This window comes from Phallusia mammillata, chromosome 8 (genome assembly GCF_965637545.1).
Source record: "Phallusia mammillata chromosome 8, kaPhaMamm4.hap1.1, whole genome shotgun sequence".
Lineage (NCBI taxonomy): Eukaryota > Metazoa > Chordata > Ascidiacea > Phlebobranchia > Ascidiidae > Phallusia > Phallusia mammillata.
The window spans coordinates 5,197,119-5,219,136 of NC_137259.1; the positions used below are offsets into that span (position 1 = coordinate 5,197,119).

At 36.1% G+C, this 22,018-nt stretch overlaps 3 protein-coding genes and 1 long non-coding RNA gene across 4 annotated transcripts; 3 read left to right on the plus strand and 1 right to left on the minus strand.

Moving 5' to 3' along the window:
* Nucleotides 1–777: 777 nt before the first annotated feature.
* Nucleotides 778–6,561, plus strand: LOC145205413 (lymphokine-activated killer T-cell-originated protein kinase-like). Its single transcript, XM_080078135.1, has 7 exons — nucleotides 778–1,022; nucleotides 1,316–1,430; nucleotides 1,859–2,019; nucleotides 2,727–2,848; nucleotides 3,006–3,135; nucleotides 3,826–3,999; nucleotides 6,261–6,561. The coding sequence occupies exons 1-7, from the start codon at nucleotides 869–871 to the stop codon at nucleotides 6,449–6,451; spliced, it is 1,047 nt and encodes a 348-aa protein (XP_079934261.1). The 5' UTR covers nucleotides 778–868; the 3' UTR covers nucleotides 6,452–6,561.
* LOC145205414 (U3 small nucleolar ribonucleoprotein IMP3-like) lies at nucleotides 6,110–8,316 on the minus strand. Its single transcript, XM_080078136.1, has 4 exons — nucleotides 8,082–8,316; nucleotides 7,451–7,713; nucleotides 6,919–6,970; nucleotides 6,110–6,674 (listed from the first exon to the last, which is right to left on the minus strand). Exons 1-4 carry the CDS (start codon nucleotides 8,213–8,215, stop codon nucleotides 6,578–6,580), a joined length of 546 nt encoding a protein of 181 aa, XP_079934262.1. The 5' UTR covers nucleotides 8,216–8,316; the 3' UTR covers nucleotides 6,110–6,577.
* A 116-nt stretch (nucleotides 8,317–8,432) lies between these two features.
* LOC145204821 (uncharacterized) lies at nucleotides 8,433–12,022 on the plus strand. Its single transcript, XR_013853539.1, has 3 exons — nucleotides 8,433–8,653; nucleotides 9,418–9,535; nucleotides 9,854–12,022. It is a non-coding gene; the product is annotated as an uncharacterized LOC145204821 (long non-coding RNA).
* A 1,022-nt stretch (nucleotides 12,023–13,044) lies between these two features.
* LOC145205408 (uncharacterized) lies at nucleotides 13,045–19,256 on the plus strand. Its single transcript, XM_080078129.1, has 8 exons — nucleotides 13,045–13,106; nucleotides 13,402–13,464; nucleotides 13,783–13,869; nucleotides 15,557–16,666; nucleotides 17,212–17,303; nucleotides 17,374–17,462; nucleotides 17,678–17,742; nucleotides 17,910–19,256. The coding sequence occupies exons 4-5, from the start codon at nucleotides 16,398–16,400 to the stop codon at nucleotides 17,273–17,275; spliced, it is 333 nt and encodes a 110-aa protein (XP_079934255.1). The 5' UTR covers nucleotides 13,045–13,106; nucleotides 13,402–13,464; nucleotides 13,783–13,869; nucleotides 15,557–16,397; the 3' UTR covers nucleotides 17,276–17,303; nucleotides 17,374–17,462; nucleotides 17,678–17,742; nucleotides 17,910–19,256.
* Nucleotides 19,257–22,018: the final 2,762 nt, after the last annotated feature.

Consider the following 22,018-nt stretch of genomic DNA (forward strand, 5'->3'; position numbering starts at 1 on the left):
TATTAATTCGGAAAAAAAGGAAAACACGTTTTCAGCAGTCTTGCTTAACATAAGTCCGTGACCAAAATACAGTAACATGAGGCATGTAAAATTAGGAAATAGTAAGTGATGTGCCATCGGTCACAAATGGAAGCCACTTAACTAGCCAGCTGGCAGCTACCCCCATATTTTGTAAAAAAATGACCATAGATATCGTCAACATTGAGATTGAGTTAAAGAAGTGTTACTTCTACGTATCCATTGTAGAAATAATTTCTATGAACCCGCTGTAATATTATTTAGCAAACAATCAGAGTTAAACTTGTGTAGTTTTTAATTTGTAATTAGTTTGTCATTTCAAAACGTCTAAAAAGAATAAACAACATTGAAAATAATACGAACGCAAATTTCTCATCCACTAGTGGCTACGTTAATTTGGAAAATATGTGGCGGGCGATTTGTTTTTGTTCCCAAAATACCAAATGCGAAAGTGAAACATTGGTTTGATTGTTAAAGAAGATGCGATTGGGTAACGCTAGGTCTAGGTGGAAAAGATTCTGAAATAAGAAGTTAATATACTTTTACTATATTGACCAAGAAAAATTATGCGTTCTTTTCAGTGTGCAATAACACATATGGTTTTATCTTGTCTTGTCTTCTCTAAGATGGCGTTTGAACGAGCCATTATATTAATTGTGCCTTTCATTAAAATATATTACGTGAGTTTATTGAGTGGCATGCTTATTTAAAAAGAACATTAGTTATGTTTAGTTATATTTGTTACGACTTATTTATATCCGTTACGACGTAGCAACTAGCAACGTATATTGCAAATTCTAGAAGAGCTAGTTTTATTTGCTTGACTGTATTAAGTTAATGGTAAGACACAATGATGTCACGGGACATTGAAATGGATGGAAACCAATTGTGCACTCCAATTACACTAAAACATGACAGAATAAATGCACTGAAATGTCAACAAGATTCTCCATGTTTGCGAATACCTGCATCACCTTTTATGAAGCATTTAGGATTTGGAACAGGTTGGAAAAAAAAAACGTTTTAACTATTTGTAGAAAAAGTTGTTGAATCTTGTGTTGTAAAGATGGTAAAATGTTGGCAAGTCTCTTTTTTAGGTTGATTGTTGACAACTATAAACTGCTAATTATTTTCTCTCAGCTGCAAATATCCCAAGAATTTTGGGTTTGGGACATTGCAAATATCCAAAGTTATTTGTTGTCATAAACAGTCGTCAATGACCATGCTGCCTGTTGGAGGGTCTGATATTGCCCGGCATAATTTCCCTCAGTTGTTATATTTGATTATTTTTTTTCAGGTGTGAATGTTTATCTTGTTGAACGTTCACCCAAACTAGGACAATATCGGTCTCCATGGGCAGTGAAGAAAATTAATAAAAAATGTGGACATAACAGTTCAGTGAATGAACAAAGGTATGATGGAAATAACAGAAGGTGTTTTCATTTAATTTTACAATGCTGTTTTTAACCAGGTTCTCTTTTGGTAAAGAGTTTGTTGAAAGCAATTTGCAAATGTAATATGTATGAAAGACATGTTCAAGCATTAAATCTTTTGTCAGGCGGTTTGCCTTGAAACCGATCAGTGACTGGGCAATGCTCAAGACACAGTTGTATCATTGCCAAACTTACTTACTTACAAACAGACTGTTTATCGCCGTCTGATCACAAACTGACTGGTAACGATAATTAGTAAATGTCATGTATTGGAGTATATATATAACTGTTATAGTTTTCCTGGTTGATAGGTCCATTTTTGTTTTAGCATTACCAGGAAGTTGGCCTTTCACTTTGTAACTCTGATAGTGGCATGTAAAAATCAAAAGAAATTGTTTTGTTTTTAGACTACAGGAAGAAGCAATGATTTTAAAGAGCCTCAATCACAGAAATATTGTTGGCTACCGTGGATTTAGCCGAAGTGTTGATGGAACAAGTTGTCTTGCAATGGAATCTGGTGAAAAGTCACTGATGTCAATCATTGAAGATCGAATGGAGAAAGGCTATGGTATGATGCACTTGAAAACTTTTTTAGTGTAGTCTTTTACTTCTTAACACTAACGCCTAAAAATCATTAGGACATTTAGTTTTTTGTCCTAAAATGTCTGAATTTTGCTGATTGAATAACTTTTTGTCTCCTTTCTATTTTTAGAAGGTTGCAAATCTTTTTTTGCGACAAAATGTGGCTTAAAACTGCAACTTGTTTTGGTAAGTGCCTCATTTCGTTAAACACATAACTGTCCGCCAGTGAATGTTTGGACATTGTTGTGTACAATGCAAATGTATTGTAATAAATGGTTGTCTAACGTGATATGAAGCAACGACTTGACGAAACATTTGTTAAACGTTGCTTAACCAAGTTCTTGTGGTTGCACGCATAAGTGACATTGGGTCGCGACCCATACTTTGAGAACCACTGTCTTAACAGAAGCTTTTGAATTTCTGATAAAACTATCACCATGGTTTAGGAATTCTGATGAAGATAAAACATGGCCCGGTTGGTCTAACTATCTTGTGTAACAAAGAATGTATTTTTCATACCATTTTATACCATTTAATACCATACAACAGGTGTGCTTTGTTGTGCCTTGTGTGATAGTTTGAACGGAAGTTTTTTATTTACGTTGTATTTTTGGTTGTACATTTTTAAGCTTTTGCTGTGATTCCTATATACATACATTGCACACATAGACAAAGTTTTTAATTGTTTTCTAGGACCATTTCCAGCTCAGACAATCCTATGTGTTGCGCAGCAATTGGCAGATGCTCTGGTCTATCTCCACGAAGAAAAACATTTGCTTCATGGTGATTTGAAAAGTCCAAACATCCTTATCCGGGTATGATTTCAATGGTTAAGTTTTTGACTGTAAACATTAGCATGCATGCAAGCAATTGTAAGGTTTACTCTTCTTCTCCATTGCAGAATTTTTGTGCACAAGCTTGGTGGCAAAAAGGTAGACATGCTTTAATAAGTCATTTATTTTCTGTTACCAGGGAAATTTTGATGAAGTAAAGTTATGTGATTTTGGTGTGACTGTTGAACTAAACGATGGACTGACAGCAAAAAATCAAGATGCAGAATATGTAGGAACTGAATCATGGTCAAGTAAAGAGGTCCTACAAGGTTTGTTAAAAGTACTTTTTAATCATAACAACAAACCTCTGTATACAGGCAAGTTCTGCTTTTGCCAGTAAAACGTAGTGGGTGAAAAAGAAAAAAATGTTTTATGTCACCTGTGAATCACCTGGCAGACTAAATCAATATGAGCTAAAAGAAATTTGGAACACACAACAATTATTGTCAAGTGGTTATTTTGTCACACATTTATTGCATAAAATTAGTGTGAACATCTTTGGAGCTTTGAATTAATATAATTTCATAATGAAGCGAAATTTGAAACAACTCCACTTTGAATGTCCAAACTGAAATACCAGTTAAAAAAATTGCACTATTTTGTAACACTATCTACGAGTCTGTTTATAAGTTTAATGGTGAAAACAACGGCCCAAATAGATGTAAAAAGCGACATGCTTTATATTTTAAATGTTTCTGCAAATGCTCATGCCATCATTAGTGATATGAAGGCCACCTCAGTTACACCTGTGTGTGTATATATATAAGGAGTGATAAATATACATATATATGTATAAGGAGTGATAAATATAAAGTATGTCACTTTTTATGTCTATTTGGGCCGTTATTTTTACCATTAAGCATTATTTTGTTTCTTTAGGTTTACCAGTTGGTTCTGGTATGAAACACTGCTTAAAAAGTAAAAATATTGTACTTGTATTGAACACAATCATTGTTTAGGAACACACATCAGTGACAAAGCAGACATCTTTGCATTTGGGATGGTTCTCTATGAGATGCTGACCTTGGGGATTCCCCATATGCATGTATTTCCTGAGGAAGAAGATTATGATGACTCAGAGGAGTTTGAAACTGATTTTGAAGAGGCTGAAACAGTTTATCAGGAGTCTTTGGGTATAATATTACTAGCATTTCTTATTTATTCTATACCCAAACAGCCTATCTGGAGAAATCTTAGTGATTGTGAAGCCATTACTAGTGATGGGTAGGGATGTTCAAAGTAGAATAACTGGGTATTCTAGAATAATTTTCTAGTTTCGAATCTAGAATATCGAATCCAATTCTTATATTATTTTTGACTGTGCAATCATTTTGCTTTATAAAACACATTTTTCATTTAAAACTTAAAAAAAGAACCAACTAAAAGAAATAAAAAACACTGGGAAAAACCTTGCACAACTGCATTGAAACTAAATGCCCAAAAATCCACAAAGACAGAAGAATTAGCATGAGGTTAAAAATTATTCATAACCTTTTCATTTATAGTGATTATTATTACCTTCAGTAAGAGCAACTATGTTGTAATCATGTAAAAACAAAGGGTAATTTGATTTGTTTAGTGGTAGAGGACTGACATAGACTCCCTAGTCTACAAATACAAATATATAACGTTTGTTAACTTAAAACAAGTGCGAAAACAGGCACCCTAGCAAACAAAGTTGGGACATTAGGTGGTCAATTTTCAAAGCCCAATTAAACTACCTGCAATTAAAAGTTAAACTTTGCAGCGTTTACTCACTACATTTTTATGTTTGTATGAGGTCAGGAAAGGACTCAACCGTCATATGTTTTGGGATTCCTTTGCTGTTTTTGCGATATTAACAGACAATCCCATGCTTCCAATCGCTGCCCAACGCCATGACCGTAAGATGTTTTTTGTTATCAAAGTCGGAAAACAATTAGACGTCGGTAAGACGTTGCAAGAGCCTGACATAAACGTAATCACGTGATCAGATGCGTCACAAAAAGTGCGCCAATCGTTAATTATGCCTCCAATGCACCTCCGACACCGACGTTATAGCGTTGTTATAGCGACTCGTGACTTAGCGTTATGGCGTTGTAAAGCGCTCACAATTTGGGGAAGTCCTTTGCCGTCTTTTGCAGCTGGTACAATGACCGGGCGTCGACGTAAAAACGTAACGCATGTGTTTACATTTTTACCAACGGCGAGAGCACACATTTATATCAGTTCCAATTACCCGATATATCCAAAGGATTCGATATTCTACTTTGAACATCCCTAGTGATGGGACGAGTACCCAGTACTCGGTATCGATGGTATCCAATGATTTCAGTGATATCGGTGCTCGTACTCGGTAATGAAATATTTTGCCCCCCAAAATCGGATTACATTTTTTTTACCTGCTTCTGCATGTATATGTGTGTGCGTATGTACCCCGGCCATGGCAGATAAATTAGCTAGTTATATACCACTAAGTACAACACAATTTTAAGTACTCGTACTCGGTATATACACGTGGTACTCAGTATCTGTACTCGCTTTAAAGTCTGGTATCGTCCAAAAATTAAGTCGGTAACTGGCAGCTGTTGGTAAAACAAGGATCTGCAATGTGGTTGTCATAGCAAAAAGGTTGTGCACCGCTGATCCTTGTATATCCCATTACCAAGGTGTGTTTTTAAGTAAGTCACCAACAACTTCTGGGGGCTGACATGATTATATACATTTTCTTGTTGTATGCTAAAAACTCATGTATAAGATGTCTATGCTGTTTCTGTAAAGTTTACAAAAATGTTTAGAGATTTACTAAACTTTATTGATTCTTGACTGTTATATTATGACTTGAAAATGACACCAGGGTTCCCGCAGGTATGGAAAACCTGGAAAAGTTATGGAATTTAAATTTGTATTTTTAACGCCTGGAAAAGTTTTGAAAAAAGCCAACTGTTGCAAAAGTCCTTGAAAAAGTATGGAATTTGATGCCTGTTTTACCCTGAAAATGTCAGATAGAGATAGGAATTTTAAATTATGTAACGTTTGTATATTCGTTGTAAGGATGGTAAATTGGATGCATAATACCTAAGCCTCTTTACTAGTTTCACTATGGGATTTGTTCGATTTTTTTCGAATAATGTTATGGAAATTGGGAGGTATCTTTCTTGAAAAGTTTTGGAAAAGTCATGGAACTTATAAACGAAAATTGCGCAGGAACCCTGTGACACTGATGTTTTCGCTTTATGTTCAGTAACATGGATTACAACAGAAGACGCTTCTTTTAACTGTATTTTCGTCAAACCAACTGCAACACTAATATTCTAACTTAAAAAAACATGTATTTGGCAAAAAACAAAAACACAACCATTAGTCCAGAACACATTCATTCTCCAAAATACAACCAAACATTTGTTTCATGTAGGTTCACGACCCCCTCTTGTCAACTATGAATTCGACATGTCCTACACCCCTGTCATTGAGCTCTTCTGGGCATGTACACATGAACGTCCATCAGCCAGGCCAAGTGCTCGACAAATTACACAAATCTTTGAAGAGCATATTCATTCTCCAATACATGGTATGCCAGATCCAAAAGGAAAATTGGAGTTTTGAAGTTTCTACACAGTTTTTAGCCCTATTTTCTGCCATTTTAATACTTGTAGTGTCTGCCATGTGTGTATTTCTTTGCCATTTTAGTTGCCAATAAATGGATCTGCCTCAAAGATTGTTGAAAATGTTTTAAGCAAAGTCATAATCATCTCGCTCATCATTGTACTCCAGTATGTGTTGTTTGATCTTGGATGTCTCTTTCCATGTTACAAAATCTTCCAAAGACCTGCAAATGTTTTTGACAGTATTACAGTTTAACTACAAACTAATGTAATTTAAAGCATATATTCCCTTTTACTATAACAGTCTACATATTTCACACAGTACACTTAGCATACCACCTACAATAAGGTTACTTCACTTCAGTTTTTTGCAAGCAGGGACCTTTTACAATTGCACTTTGCAATAATTAAATTAGGTCTATACATGGATACGTTTGGGGCGATATGTAAAATTTAATCTTTACATACCTTGTTACAAGGAATGCAGGATCCAAAACTACTTTTGTTCCTACTCGAATATCTGAAATAGGCTGTTAAGTCGAACTTTTATTGTTATATGAAAAAACAATTACAATTTTTACCTTTATTAATAGATTTACAAAAAAGCATTTTTAACCTGTAGTAAACTGCTTTAAGTTTGTTTGGTGTGCAAGTAGTGCGGGTGGTACTAAATACCGCATGTGACCGCATGTGATTCCTCTTAAAATACACCAAGGTATGTGAAATATAGGAATACAAGCCCCATCAAGGGTAAAATAGACTAGATTGTAGGTTTATTTTAATAACAAACCTTCACCCAACCCTAATAGCTCTAACCATTAGCGCTTTCAAAAGTCCGCAAAATTATTCTTTCGTAAAAGCATATTCAAGTCTTTCAGAGATTCCTGCCGTGTGATAACATGCGGTATACCATGCAATCACATGCGGTTACATGCGGCCACATGCGGTATTTAGTACCACCGTAAGTAGTGCTCCTTCAAAAAACCTCAAAAAAGGATACGACCCTGTTCAATAAACTCAGTAGCGCTTTTCAAAGATTGGGCCATCTTCAGTTTGACCATTATTACAGGCAAACGTCTGCGACAAAATGAAGAAGCTGTAACTTTGTCAGCCAGTTCAAGATTCTCTCTCGTTGGAATAATTCCCAGGTTGTAAAGCTTCTCTATGAGATCACTTGTGCATCGGACACGGAATGGGTCATTTTGATCCAAGTCCCGAATTTTGCGACAAATCGTCCGAACCTCACGGCTCATCTTGTTGTAACTGCAAATATAAAGTTTACTTTAAATACATCAGAAAAACGACTTCCACATAAAAAGACATGGAAACAATACCAAACTTTTCCAAAATTTTAAGTGTAACAATGTCAAATTTGAGTAATTTAAATTGTCATGATTAAAGCAGCTGTAGTGTTATGCTAATTATCAAAATTAGCTTCAAAGTTATTGTATTGACATTGACTGTACTATAACCGTCACTAATTTAGGTATGTTGAAAAAAATCAGAAACTGTTGTGAACATTTTTAGCTTTTAGGCTGGTCAGTTAGCATGTAAAGCAAACTTTCACAGGCCAATTCTCCAAGCACTTGCATGTAATACAGTGTCTGAATGTTATTTGGATTTAAACTTACGCTGTGTAATGTTCACGTTTTTGAATCCGGTATTTGCGCATAATTTTTACTTCATGTAAGTTGTTGTCCGCTTCCCAGGCGAAAAAGTCCACCTTCTTGAGCAACTTCTTTTCATGAAACCGTAGTTTTCTCATCGTTAATTGCTGATGAAGTTATCCGTGTATAGCAACTAGAATTTTACAAGTAATACAGCTAAATACAATCGTTACAAAATATATACAATCACTTTTTAATTCAAGCATGTGGTACGCCACAAAAATCGTAAATGGATATTATACGATTTCTATAGTATTCACGGTTAACTCTGGAATGGGTTTTCGTATTCAGGCGTTTTGTGAGGGTATTCGATGTGAACGAACAAGATGCTTTAATGCCCACATTTAAGGAAGAAAGTATGGCAATAGTGTACGTACTGATGAAAGGTTTTAAGTCCGAAAAAAATAGCCTTGATCTCTGTTAAATTGTGCTGTTTCTGTTGTACGTGGTCACGTGACTAAGCGGCATAAGGTTCGTGTTGACTTGACTGCGCTGGCGGCAACATCTCAATCAGACCGGGGAGCTGGACTGAACAGGTAGGTTACGAATTTTTGTTTTTAAAACAAACGAAATATTGCATTGCACAGTAACTTGAACGATTTGAAAACTGTGAAGTTGTGAAAGATTGTTTTTTGGCACAGATTTTAATTTTACTGTCTTTCGGCACTATATAATAAGCTTATGCAAAGATATGTTGTGAAAGAACGTATTTAAATAGATTACAACTTATGTATGAGTAATAAGGTGCGCAATCTTAAAATATTTAAGACATCTATTTAAACAAAAAATGAAATTGGTTTAAAATTAAGCACTAAGTTGCAAAGATTGTGCCAACCACGTCGTCAAAATGCTAGGTTTTGGTTAAACGTTGTAGTTGCTTCACTGCTTTTCTTTACCGGATCTGTTAGTTAAAGTTGTGTTGTCCATCTCGTTAACTTGCAAATTAACATTAAACAGCGTATAGGTAGTTAATTTATGTATTTTTTTCAGTCGTTTCTTGTTTGTACACTTTTTGTGGATGTTATTTTTTGATAATACCCAGCTAAGCAAACAACAAATACGCAACAAAACTAGTGCAATAGCCAAGTTCTAAAGATAAAGTTGCTCTGTGACATAACAATGCTACATGTGGCGCAATTCTTTATCGGCGCAGTTTTCAGCCGTTAGGCGCTTTTTGCTGATAAACTCGTATTTCGCATTCCAGGCTTTGCCAGCGTGGTTGATTTTTTTCGTCTTTTGCAGCTCCTGAAGGGCCAAAAAGCTAATAGCTAATGCACAGCAGTTACTTAAATTGTTTTAGATTGTGCTGGTATCAGACTTTTGCTGATTTGAGAGGCTGCAAAATGTCCAACATTCTATACTCAAGCTTTAACTGAAACTAAGGACGTGCGACGTATGAGTGCTGCATACAAAAACAGGTTAGTCTTTTATTCCCTGTTGGTTTTCTTCAACTTTTCAAATCTAAAGTCTCAAATCTAAACACATGCGTATGCAAATGCATCTTTTTTTTGCTTTCTAAGTGTCTATAATAGCATGATATAAGTTACTTAGTTTCTAATTTAAATGTAGACATTTCTTAGGACTGAAGGCAACTGATGTATTTTTTGGGATAATTAAAATCTCGTCACGATAAACAATAACTTCGTGAGTTAAAAAAAAAACGCAATTTACCTGTTAGTCTGTTATTAGTTTACTAACTGTTGAAACGTGAATCTAAATTTCCTTGTTGTCAACAGAATAATGCAGCCCCAATCGACACTGAAATCGCCGTAGTTTTGTCAAATTACCTGGAATGGATAACTGGAAAATACATCAGACGATTTATAAACAATGAACTTGGACTTGCTTAGCCGAGTGCCCTCATTGCCAGGCACCGCGACTAAGTGCGATTTACCTGCACGCAACGGTCAGGACTTGGGCTTAAACTTACGAAGTTTCAATCATTACGGGAACTCGACATGACTATTCCAGAGCGAGTATCAGTATTATGCAAGAGACAAAAAACTGCAAAGTGGCATGAAATGTATCTCAAAAGAGTGCCATAACTATCAAAATGGTACCGCTGTGTACGGATAAACAATATCCTAAAAGGACATGGACATTCATTTTTGGTTTTATGTCAAACCACCATGGACAATCAAAATGTGGTTCCCCATTGGCAATGGACTTTCTGCGCTTGCAATTTTGTTCATTGTACGCATCGGTTTATTTTTCCCGTACATTTCCTGGACCTCTTCCGTTGTTACGTCAGGAATTCTGTTGCAGAAATATTATTAAGACTTCAAATACCTTAATTCACCACCAAAAGGAATGTCGTCCATTTTTGCCACGTGTTTTGGTAATTACTTTGGTTAAAAACCACACAGGCTCTATTTGAATAAGGGACTAAAGATGCCAGTTAGCCAAAATATATTTCATACAAATTCATTGACTGATTCTGTTACTTGGAAATCATTTTTCAATTTTAGCTAGATTCGTTATACATTAGAAATGCAAAAACAATCATAGTTTAGATGTAAATTTCAACAAACTTCATCGAAAATTCAGGGGTTGCACTTATGCAAATTTGTGTGAAATAAATTTGAAGCAAGTTTTTGAACTTATACAGTAAATATTCCAAAACCGCGTCGTCAAAATGTCATAAATTTTGCTCCATTGCAGTTTTCCTTTAATTTTATAATATTTCTTTCATCTCGACCAAAAACGCCGAACTCCTTCAATTCCGAATCAAACCTTCCAATTTTAACCAATTCGTCGTTTCTTCATAATATCCAACAAATCGGTACTGATACAAGTCGAGAGACGATAAACCGGGTCTGCAGGGTCTTCATCCGGGGCTGTGGGGTCTTCTTGTGGCGCAGAAGGAAGTACTTGTCCCTCTAAGGTTGTATGAGTCGCGTTAAGAGGGTTGAGCTCGCTGTAAGGTGGCGGAGGGTAATAATATGGACTCCGGTAAGGCCACGTACACCACTCAGCCTGAAAGGCAGGCGCACTTGCCATAACGAGTTTACTTAAAACACTTGTGCCTATTGGTTGTTTAGTAGACAATTCTCCTGCAAATTAATACATTTAAGCTGTAAACTTTAAACTAGAATATCCAAGCTCGTTGCCTGATGGATGAAGACTATAATCGAACTTATGCTGATTGATTTAAGTTCATAAAAAACATCAAGTCATTCATCCTTTAGAATTTGAGATATAGGCTATATATAGTTGCTTTACAGCATCATCAGTCCTTAATTCAAATATAATTCTTTTGAATCTAATTTTATTTCTTTATTATAGCTGACATAAAGTCCAGACAAAGTGTAAAAACGAATCCAAAGGCGGGTTTTAAAGCATTGGAGACCAACAAAGCTTTAATTCCGACTCAATTTTGGTATTTATTCTTCTCCAATGCAACAATAATGCATTACGTAAATAAGAATTAATAAACCGCCTTTGATTGTCAGTTCCTCTATTTATAAACGTTTAACTTATTTTTTCGACGGCGAGCTGTTACTGGCAATAAAAAAACGTGAAATTGGTCGAACGCTTTAAAGTCGTGTCTCTCTTTTTGCCTATTAACACAAGTTTAATATTTTAAAGGTTGTTGGGAAATTTAGAAGTGGTAACATAATCCCACCAGACGTACAAGTATAATAGGGGGTAAATTGCAGCGAATCATAAACACGGGTCTTGCTTGTTACCAAACCACACTTTAGCATGTAGTAATGCACTTGCTTGTATTGTTACATTAAGTTAAATATTTATACCACAGCGTTACTGAAATTGTTACGTAGTTTAATACTTAAACAAGAATGCGAAATATTTCCTTATCGCAGAAAAACTTCCACATAACTTTCGCGGTTGTTTCTTATGTTCTTGTCGTAAACTTATATCAATACACCTGATTTTTTTATGTGTTGCAAATATATATCATTCTGGAAAAAAAATCCCCAAATATTTCGTTAAATTAAAGCAAGCCAGTCGATTTCGAATTTTTTGTTTCAATTTTTGTGTTTGTTTGTAAACTTTTTCCAAGCCTTAACCTTGCGTTCATATCTCGTTCTAGCTAGATATTAGATACAAGCTTTTCTACACAAGTTCAAACCGTTTATACGACACATCTACTTGCGCCTCGACTGTCTCGTTTGAAATTGGCTGCGTCAGCGATTTTCAAAATTCGCAATTACTTAATCTTGGCGAATTAAGAAAAATTAGTGTTGCGTTCGCGCCTTAAGCGGTGCGGGCGTACATGTAGAAGAAGAGCAAAACACATCAACAGAGAATGTAAAATATTACAACAGTGGTGACGTGAATACAACTTAAAGTTAATTGTTTCGATGAAAGTTACAACAGGACAAATCTGTCACCGTAAGCTCAGTTTATTTCAAATATTTAAACGACAAATAAAATCTCGAAATTTATTTGTTATTTTCATAAGAAATACAATGGCCAAAATATAGAAGAAACAACCCATCACTTTGTACCAGAAAAGAGTGTTTGTACCAGAAATCATGTCGCTTATTACATCTTCTTTGGCATATTTTTTATAAGACTAATACAGTCTCGAATTCGACGAATTTCTTTGGAGTTTGTGGTTGAAACCCACTCTGGACATGTCCTCAAGTCAATTACGGTTTACTTAAATTTATTTTGTACTCCCTGCGAAGCAAACAAATGTAAAAATATGTAATACATTTTCAGATTATAAAGTCGGACCTCTAAACTGATATGATTTTTACAATGTTTTGAAATTGACCGATTCAAACATTAACTTTTTAACCCAATAATAGTATTTAAATTAAATGTAATTTTAAACCGAAAAAACAAGTTTTCGAATGTTTCCAAATGCAACATCACATTCCGATACGCTTGATTAGCTTTGGTGACATCACAACCAATCAGAGCTTCGCCCGCGCCGAACTCGATTCTTTCCTTGCAAGTCAGTCATTCGCTTTGTTGAGTTAATGGCGTGCGGAGGTGGAAGGCTGGCGGTGTTATAAGGTAAATTGCATTTGTTTCTTCACGCTTATCTGTAGGACTTATTGTTGTACATTTTATCCTGTTTTGGTGTAATATCATAGATAACTTATTATGGTAATCCTGACCAATATCGTCAGTATTAAAACCAGTTAAATTATACAACTCCTGTAATGTATTTTTTGCACCCATATTTTTGTTGGATATAAGACTGTGTAGACTGTAAATAAGCGTTATTTTTGCCTTGTGTTTTGATTCGGTTATAACTAGTGAAGCTTTAGGCCTAGAACTTTGTCTAAATGTTTTAAATCTTTTACAGTTTGAACAAAATGCAAAAAAAAACGCCAGAAGTTATCAAGCAATTCTTCGCCGCCAAGTTCGGGTAAAATAAGTTTTAATTGTTTCAAGTCTTAACCAGTTATAATTGGTAGACGAAATTAACTGTGCTTCAAATACCACTACTGTTTTATACATAGGCAAGCTTTAGAACGCGTGCTTTGTGCTTTTCTGTGACGTAACAAATGGCGTTTTTTTCAATCAACACTGATTGTAGAAAGCTTGCTCGCACACAAGTCTTGCGTGCAGAAACGAGGCCTTAGTTTGCAAATAAACAACGCCTTTTTTATTAACAGTTACTCCAGTTCTTAGATTTAAACTATATCGTGGTATTTAAAGTAATATAATAAATATTTGTTTACAGGTTTACGTCGTCTTATTCACCTCAACGATCTTCGTCACCTCTTTCTACTTTCATTACCTAACGTTCCTCAACTTCAAATATTTATTTGTATGTAAACATAGGAGTCTGTCGTGGGTCAACCGGGTTTGCGGAACTGTTAGGCTTAACTTAGATTAACTGGCGCTAGGGTGAGTGACCTATTCTTTGCCGAGGTTGACTCGTAAAGGAAGTCTTCCTCGGTGTTCAAAGAATAGTCCAAGTCTATAGGAGTGCTACTATTACAGCAAGTTTGCGCTAGGGCTAGAACTACGAGTTGCACTCGTTAACTAAGGTTAGGCCAGGTAACACAGATGGGGTACGTTTGGGATTCGCGCGCCACGTAGGAACTTGGCTTAGATCGATTTCTAGATAGGTGTGGCGCGTTGCTAAATGGCTTTAGCTAAAATAAGGTGCGCATAGAAACACGGCCTTGGCATGGTCCCCACCGCATTGCGCTGGCCGCGGTGTAGGCGGGGTCAGAGTAGGGACACAGCTACTCCCAATGAAGGTCCAGGCTCGTGGACCTGAGGGGGCCGGCATAGCATTTTGCCCGAAAAGTCCCGTGAGCCACCCTGATAGGGCGCAAACTGTTGTTAATCTTTTTTCCCAGCCCAGCGGATGCGTAAAATATATGGGTCCTTGTGGGGGGACTCTGAGGGCAAGGGGCAGTGACGCGATACTGTTAAATTATACGCTGTAAATGTCACTGTTCCTTTTTAAACTAGATTTCTGCGCCTATGCCAACTGTAAAATTAGGGATGTTGTGGATTTTTTCGGGTTTTGACCAGCTTGTTTTATCCATGCATGTGCATTCGTTTCTTAGTTTTCTTCATTAAGAAGAGACTGCGAATTGAATATCAAGCATGTGATGTTAATGGCCTCGATATTCGCGGAAAATTCAGTATTACATAAAATGGCTCTAATTTATTGCCCCAATGCCCTTGTTTGCTGGTCAAGCCCATTTTTTATTCGTGGATTTTGGCTGACTTACTTACAACTTAATTCAGTTACGTTTTCCTGCTTGACCCGGCCATCCAGTCATTATGGGGCGGTGACATTTTGGGTGGTTGTAAAACATGACAGACTCACCTTCTACTTTCCTAGACTAATTTGCGGCGGTTGTATGCAGGGCAGTTAGTTGAGGCAAGTTTGTGTACTTTTACGTCGGCGGCGCAGGGACGATGGCGGTTCCAACGTTTTTTCAGAAACTGCTCGTGAATACCGAAGCAGACGAACAACCGGTTCTCGTGGGCAATATAAACTTGATTAAAATCAAACAACGCATTAAACTTTTAATTCAATACAAAGTATTAGCAACATAAACTTTAATACATTTTGGACGACTCCATTAATATATTTGTCAAAATTAATACGAAGTAAAACATTTAGTGGAAAATATTTAAGGGCATTTGTGTTTTTGCTTTCGTTTTCCCTCTTTCATCAACAAAAATGTGTGCCGAGTTCACTTTTTCTATCCTTTTATTTTTTATTAATAAGACCAGTTCTTGGGGGGTGTAGTGCATTTTTACATCAGACGACAGGTTCTATATGATAATATTGAATGTTTGTTTATTTTTCGTCGCTCTAACCATGCGAACCGCCATCGTCAGTTTCAGTGTGACAAAGAATTAACATCAGTCAGTTTAAAGTTTGGATTTGATTCTGTTTTCTGTCAATCCAAACATGCCCATGTAAGTTTTCTTTTCCAATCCCGCGATTTATCAAGAAAACTAATGTTTCATTTGTTGTTTTTTAGAATCCTCCACCAAAACTATTGTTTGAAATGGACCTTTTTGTGTTGTTACATTTGGAAGCAATCGCATTAGTTTTATTGGAACCAAACCTTGCATTGGAGATATTTTGTAAGTTTTCAATAATTACAAAAAAAAACGAACCGTTCTTAGTTTGTATAAACTAATCTTTGTTTTTTTGCAGATATTAACCACTGCTTTCTTTTTACAGATTTTTTTGTACCTTGTTGTTTATTGCAGGTTTAGCCCATTCTATGTTTTGCAGAACTTTTCAGTTTATACTTTGTTGTTTTTGTTTCAGGTTTAGGGGTTAGTTTATTCGTTTGTAATTTTATTAATCATTTTTTCAGGTTTTACTGTTTTATGTTTCCACAGGTTTTAGAAAAATGTGTTTAAAACTATATTTATAATTATGTGATTAAACTGTTTTTGCAGGCTAACCTGGAAGTTTTAATATTTTTTGAAATTTAATCCATTTTATTTCAATTTTGTTGTTTCGCAGGAAATAGGAATTTAGGAAATGTGTAAACCTTTTAGGGTTTCTTTAACGTTTGTTTTTTGTATTTGCAGGATTTTAATCATTTGTGTTTTACTAGGATATATAGGACATTTCAGGTTTATGAAAAATAAAAACTTGGGTTAAACGAAAATTAGGGCAATTTTTCAGGTTTTAGATAAAGAAAAAAAATCTGTATCGCATGTTTTCCACAGGTTTAGGTTGTTTGCAAATTGCTGTTAAACTTTGTAGGTAAAGATAATGTAAATCCCTGGTTTAAACTATTTTTTCCTGCCGAAATATAACAATGTTTTTACTTTTCTTAAACGAAAACCAGAAGCATTAAAGTAATGAACAGACAAGAACACTTATTAATCAAAACCAGTGGCAGACTAGACTCGTTTTACGGTGCTTTTTGTGTGTTTTGTGAAAACCTTGTTTTAGTTTTTCAGATTCTAGAACCGACTCCCACAAACGATGACGTCACAGATTTCCTTGCCGAAATCGAAACGTCGTCAGCTATCACCACTGGCAACAGAGGTTGGATGATACGGATGAATGACATTCTGTGTACATTGATCACTATCCATCAAATCGCTCATCAATACCCAAACATCAGGTATCAGACTTTGTATTTGACGATTGGTTTCTATCAATCTCCATTTAAATTGTTGTACAGTTTGTTGTAGCAAGAATAAAGTTTATGTGGGCAAGAGCAGCAATAATAAAGTCGCAATAGACTAAACATTAGTGCAATGACATAAAGAAATCGTTTTGGTGCGTTCAATACACACGATTCTAGCGAATATTCATCATACATTTACTAACGTTCTCGCGCACTTAATCTAATTTACATTTTGTATTTGATTGCTGTCTGTTACATTGTATATTATGGTTGCTCTTAGTTTAATCTGTTCTTTTACGCTGATACCAATGATCATCACTGCTTTAGACTGGGACGCTTTGCAATGAGCTATATTGGACATCGTGACCAGATACGATAGGTAAAAAAATCCGTTGCAACAAACTTCATAATAAAATGAAACAAACTCCATAAATAAAGAATCAAATATGTGAACAAACACGGTTCTACGACATTAAACCATCCAATCGTGTAAAGATTTAAGTGTGTGTTCTTGCTTTTAATTTGTTATTTATTTGCAGACCACCAATGATCGTCACTTCGGACACAGCCGCCGACATCGATGGAGCGCATCGGGCATTGTAATCTAAATACTGCAGGTCATCATATGACGGTACCATCTTGCAGGTTTGGGCTTTGGTGGTTGATGACGTATTTTAATGACGTCACATGTTTTATTTCAGATGTTGTAACAGATCAACTTCCTCTGTCAAGCAGCAGATAGTGAAGTAAACACTAGATCTGGAACGCTATAAGTCTCGACTTTTGCAAGGTAACACAAATTGTTTTGTTGTTTTGATGTTGTATTGATATGTTGACGTTTCCATTAAGCTTTGGACTGTTTACTACCTTTCAACGCATAGAAAATTGTAAGCTTTTGCCCTCTTTGCATGGTATTTTTGTTAGTGCCATGACTTGTATGTAGTTTTAGAAGTATATATGTGAATCGTTGCAGTAGACTTTGTTAAATATTTCCTTGTTGTTTAGACGTTTTAAAATCGCATTCATTCACCCCAACAACACTGATCTGCCAAGTAAAGTCGATAAACAAGGTGAGTCGGATTAAAATAGTGTATATTAATGTTCAAATACCAAATCCACATGTAGTGATTTTTAGTATACTGAGCGTTCACTGCATTGAATATGTAGTCGCAAACAATTACTTCATGGCTTTCTGTGAAAACATCCAAGACTTCATTACCATGTTTTGTTTGTTTAGATCCTGTGACCAAAGAGCGTTCGATCTGAAGAAAGTTCAAACCACAAAGAAATCCAGGAGCATTTTCTACGACTGAACCATCTCACTTAAACACAAACAAGATGGAAAAAGGGGTCGAAAACCATGCTTTCAGCTAAAAAAAAACATTTTGCCCGAGCTTGTTGCTTTCTGTTGGGCGATGTTCGGGCAATGGTCGAGCAACCAGCAACCTGTCAGGTCATCCAAGGCCTCCAGACCGCTCTTCTCACTTGGTAGATGGTATATCAGGCAACTTGATATTATGTGGACTGCAGTATGTTTCTCCGCGCCATTTACAACGCTTAAACTAGCATTACTTTCTCCCGAGCTTGTGATGGGACACTAAGGGCCACGGTTGCGAAAGCAGTGACATATGCAATAGTAATGAACTACGCTTGCGTTACAGACATACACATGTAAAACTTTATGTCTACAATTCACTTACAAACTGACATTTATTTTTTCTACTACACCAATTGCTCGGTTTTGTGCGAAGTATCCTACAGGGTTTTCCAAACTTTTCAACAAGCCCGAAATGAATTGTATTGCGACACGTGGAATTAATAAACTGCATTTATTGCATTATTTTTTGTCGAATTGAAACTTTGTCTGGTAATCTTTGTGTGCATTCTCTAATTTTTGTTTTTTTAGCAAAACTGGTATTCTGCCTCTATTATGACATTTGAAAGTTACGACTATAATTTGATACAAATGACTTTAAAATTGCCTTTCCCCAACCCTTTCCAGTTTAACAATGTTTTGTGAACCTTTCATTAAGATAAATCCATTTATTACATCAATTGTTCGTGTTGTAAACTCTTAGTCTCTAAGTACATGCTATAGTGTAGAGATTTGTTCATCAAAACTTGGTATTCTTTGTCGACTTTGTCATTGGAAAACTGTGAAACAAATGGCTTCATACTAAATTATGTAGTCAGGGTCGCGACCCACTTTGGGAATCCGTGATAAAGTAGATTCCTCTGTGTATTTGCACACGTTGTTAAAGAATAATTTTCTATGGAACTTTTTAAGTATATTTTGGCTGTAGCTGCACTAGTTACAATTTGGTGCTTGCTGTTATATGTTGTTCCAATCTTATTACTTTGTTTCTGACATGAAATTTCGTACTTGCTTTTTTATTTTTCGAGGAAATATTTGATTCGGAAATGTTTCTGTTACTTTCAATGTTCTCTGACGTCTTCAATGTTTTTATCCGTGGCGAAATATGAAATGTATGTGTTGTTGTTGTATTCTACATTATTGTAATTGTTATTTTGGTTCCGTTCGTTGGGATTTATTATTTTATGAATAGATAGTTTTATAAATAGATAGTGGCATGGTTTACACCAGCGGTGTGCAACTTTTGCCATTCATGGGTTAAATACATTATACCGGGGACCGAAGTCAGTTTAACTCACTTGGACTTTGTAGCGTCACCAACACGCTTGTGTTGTTGATGTTAATTTTAGCCGCATTGTTAAGTTATAGAACAAAAGCTCCGGGCGCATTTAACCTGCTACGAACAAAACGTTTCAATAGCTTTGTAGCTAAAATAGTTTCGCGAGACACTTGATTTCAAATGTAACATAGTCTTCGCATACTAAGCATTACTAAATCGACGCGATGCATTTGGCCTGCGGAACCCAAGTCGCACACTCTGGATTAACTCAAAAGTGAAAGAAGTTTGTTAAGCTTTAATAGACCACATCAAACAAATATTTTCCCCCTCTATGTCGCCAAAACATTAGAATTGTTTAGTGTAGCAAGCAACTTTTAATTAACAATGCAGTAACAGTCTTTGTATATACCAAACAAAACCAAATCAATGCGTTGCTTTTAGCATGCTGACCGCAAGTTGTACACCATAGGGTTAATAATTTTTATATCGTTTCGATGGTTGGTTTTGTAAGAATGGGATAGGGAAAGTACCTTAAGGTGCTGCCTGGTGATTAGCTTCGTGCAACGTTTAAATATAAAGTAAATCGAATTGCGTTTGTTTAGTGGTGACTGGTGGGACACAAACTTTGTAACTATGCGTTCCAAATTTCCAAAAGATTGTTGAAGTTCAGCATTTTTTAGTTAATTGTGGCACAATGTTCTTAGGTAAACTATTTTGTCGCTCAATGTTATTTGTAACAAACACACTGTTTTAATTTGTAACAATATATGCCTAGCCTATTGTATAAGAGTTTGAATCTAAATGTTTGAGATTTCGTCTGTATAACGTAGTAGTTTTACATGATGTAATGGCTAGTTACCATTACAAATAAAGTTTAAATGGGTCTTATTCTGTTCTGTTAATGTTTGTGTCTATTCTTTTAATATGAAATTTCGTCACTTTTGTCTGGTGTATATCTGCTTTTACTTATTCTTCTTGACCGAGAAACACTAATGCTTCGCTAACGTAATAAATGTTATTCAATTTTGCCGTCGTAGAGAAACGCGTTGCTGAATAAGTAGGTAATGTTAAGCTATAGCCTTTCCATTTTTTCAATTTTGGGGCGTCAAAAAATCGAAGAAAAATCCGGTTTTCGGTGGGTTTTAGCCGGAATATTCCAGTTTCAAACTGGTTTTGACCGGTTTCTGCCTCCTACCGAACCTCCAAAACGGTTCAAACCGGTTTTGGGAATCGAAAATTTTGACCCGATTGTTGAAAAAACCCTAAGACTATAGCCTTTCCGTTTTTTCAATTTTTGGGGGTCAAAATATCGAAGAAAAATCCGGTTTTCGGTGGGTTTTCGCCGGAATATTCCAGTTTCAATCTGGTTTTGACCGGTTTCTGCCTCCTACCGAACCTCCAAACCGGTTTAAACCGGTTTTGGGAATCGAAAATTTTGACCCGATTCTTGAAAAATCCCTAAGGCTATAGCCTTTCCGTTTTTTCAATTTTTGGGGGTCAAAAAATCGAAGAAAAATCCGGTTTTCGGTGGGTTTTCGCCGGAATATTCCAGTTTAAAACTGGTTTTGACCGGCTTCTGCCTCCTACCGAACCTCCAAACCGGTTTGAACCGGTTTTGGGAATCGAAAATTTTGACCCGATTGTTGAAAAAACCCTAAGGCTATAGCCTTTCCATTTTTTTAATTTTGGGGCGTTAAAAAATCGAAGAAAAATCCGGTTTTCGGTGGGTTTTAGCCGGAATATTCCAGTTTCAAACTGGTTTTGACCGGTTTCTGCCTCCTACCGAACCTCCAAAACGGTTCAAACCGGTTTTGGGAATCGAAAATTTTGACCCGATTGTTGAAAAACCCCGTTTTTTCAATTTTGGGGGGTCAAAAAATCGAAGAAAAATCCGGTTTTCGGTGGGTTTTAGCCGAAATATTCCAGTTTCAAACGTGTTTTGACCGGTTTCTGCCTCCTACCGAACCTCCCAGCCGGTTTTGGGAATCGAAAATTTTGACCCGATTGTTGAAAAATCCCTAAGGCTATAGCCTTTCCGTTTTTTCAATTTTTGGGGGTCAAAAAATCGAAGAAAAATCCGGTTTTCGGTGGGTTTTCGCCGGAATATTCCAGTTTCAATCTGGTTTTGACCGGTTTCTGCCTCCTACCGAACCTCCAAACCGGTTTGAACCGGTTTTGGGAATCGAAAATTTTAACCCGATTGTTGAAAAAACCCTAAGGCTATAGCCTTTCCGTTTTTTCAATTTTTGGGGGTCAAAAAATCGAAGAAAAATCCGGTTTTCGGTGGGTTTTCGCCGGAATATTCCAGTTTCAATCTGGTTTTGACCGGTTTCTGCCTCCTACCGAACCTCCAAACCGGTTTGAACCGGTTTTGGGAATCGAAAATTTTGACCCGATAGTTGAAAAAACCCTAAGGCTATAGCCTTTCCGTTTTTTCAATTTTTGGGGGTCAAAAAATCGAAGAAAAATCCGGTTTTCGGTGGGTTTTCGCCGAAATATTCCAGTTTCAAACTGGTTTTGACCGGTTTCTGCCTCCTACCGAACCTTTAAACCGGTTTGAACCGGTTTTGGGAATCAAAAATTTTAACCCGATTGTTGAAATGACCTTAAGGCTATAGCCTTTCCATTTTTTCAATTTTGGGGGTCAAAAAATCGAAGAAAAATCCGGTTTTCGGTGGGTTTTAGCCGGAAT

Excerpts from the sequence above, each read along its gene's own strand:
- LOC145205414 (XM_080078136.1), bottom strand. The coding sequence starts at position 8,215 with ATGAGAAAACTACGGTTTCATGAAAAGAAGTTGCTCAAGAAGGTGGAC. Across the intron at positions 7,714-8,081 it reads AAACGTGAACATTACACAGC|TTACAACAAGATGAGCCGTG; the intron begins GTAAGTTTAAAT and ends TTATATTTGCAG. Across the intron at positions 6,675-6,918 it reads CCTGCATTCCTTGTAACAAG|GTCTTTGGAAGATTTTGTAA; the intron begins GTATGTAAAGAT and ends AAACATTTGCAG.
- LOC145205408 (XM_080078129.1), top strand. The coding sequence starts at position 16,398 with ATGAACAGACAAGAACACTTATTAATCAAAACCAGTGGCAGACTAGAC. Across the intron at positions 16,667-17,211 it reads CATCAATACCCAAACATCAG|ACCACCAATGATCGTCACTT; the intron begins GTATCAGACTTT and ends ATTTATTTGCAG.
- LOC145205413 (XM_080078135.1), top strand. The coding sequence starts at position 869 with ATGATGTCACGGGACATTGAAATGGATGGAAACCAATTGTGCACTCCA. Across the intron at positions 1,023-1,315 it reads GCATTTAGGATTTGGAACAG|GTGTGAATGTTTATCTTGTT; the intron begins GTTGGAAAAAAA and ends ATTTTTTTTCAG. Across the intron at positions 2,020-2,726 it reads TCGAATGGAGAAAGGCTATG|GACCATTTCCAGCTCAGACA; the intron begins GTATGATGCACT and ends ATTGTTTTCTAG.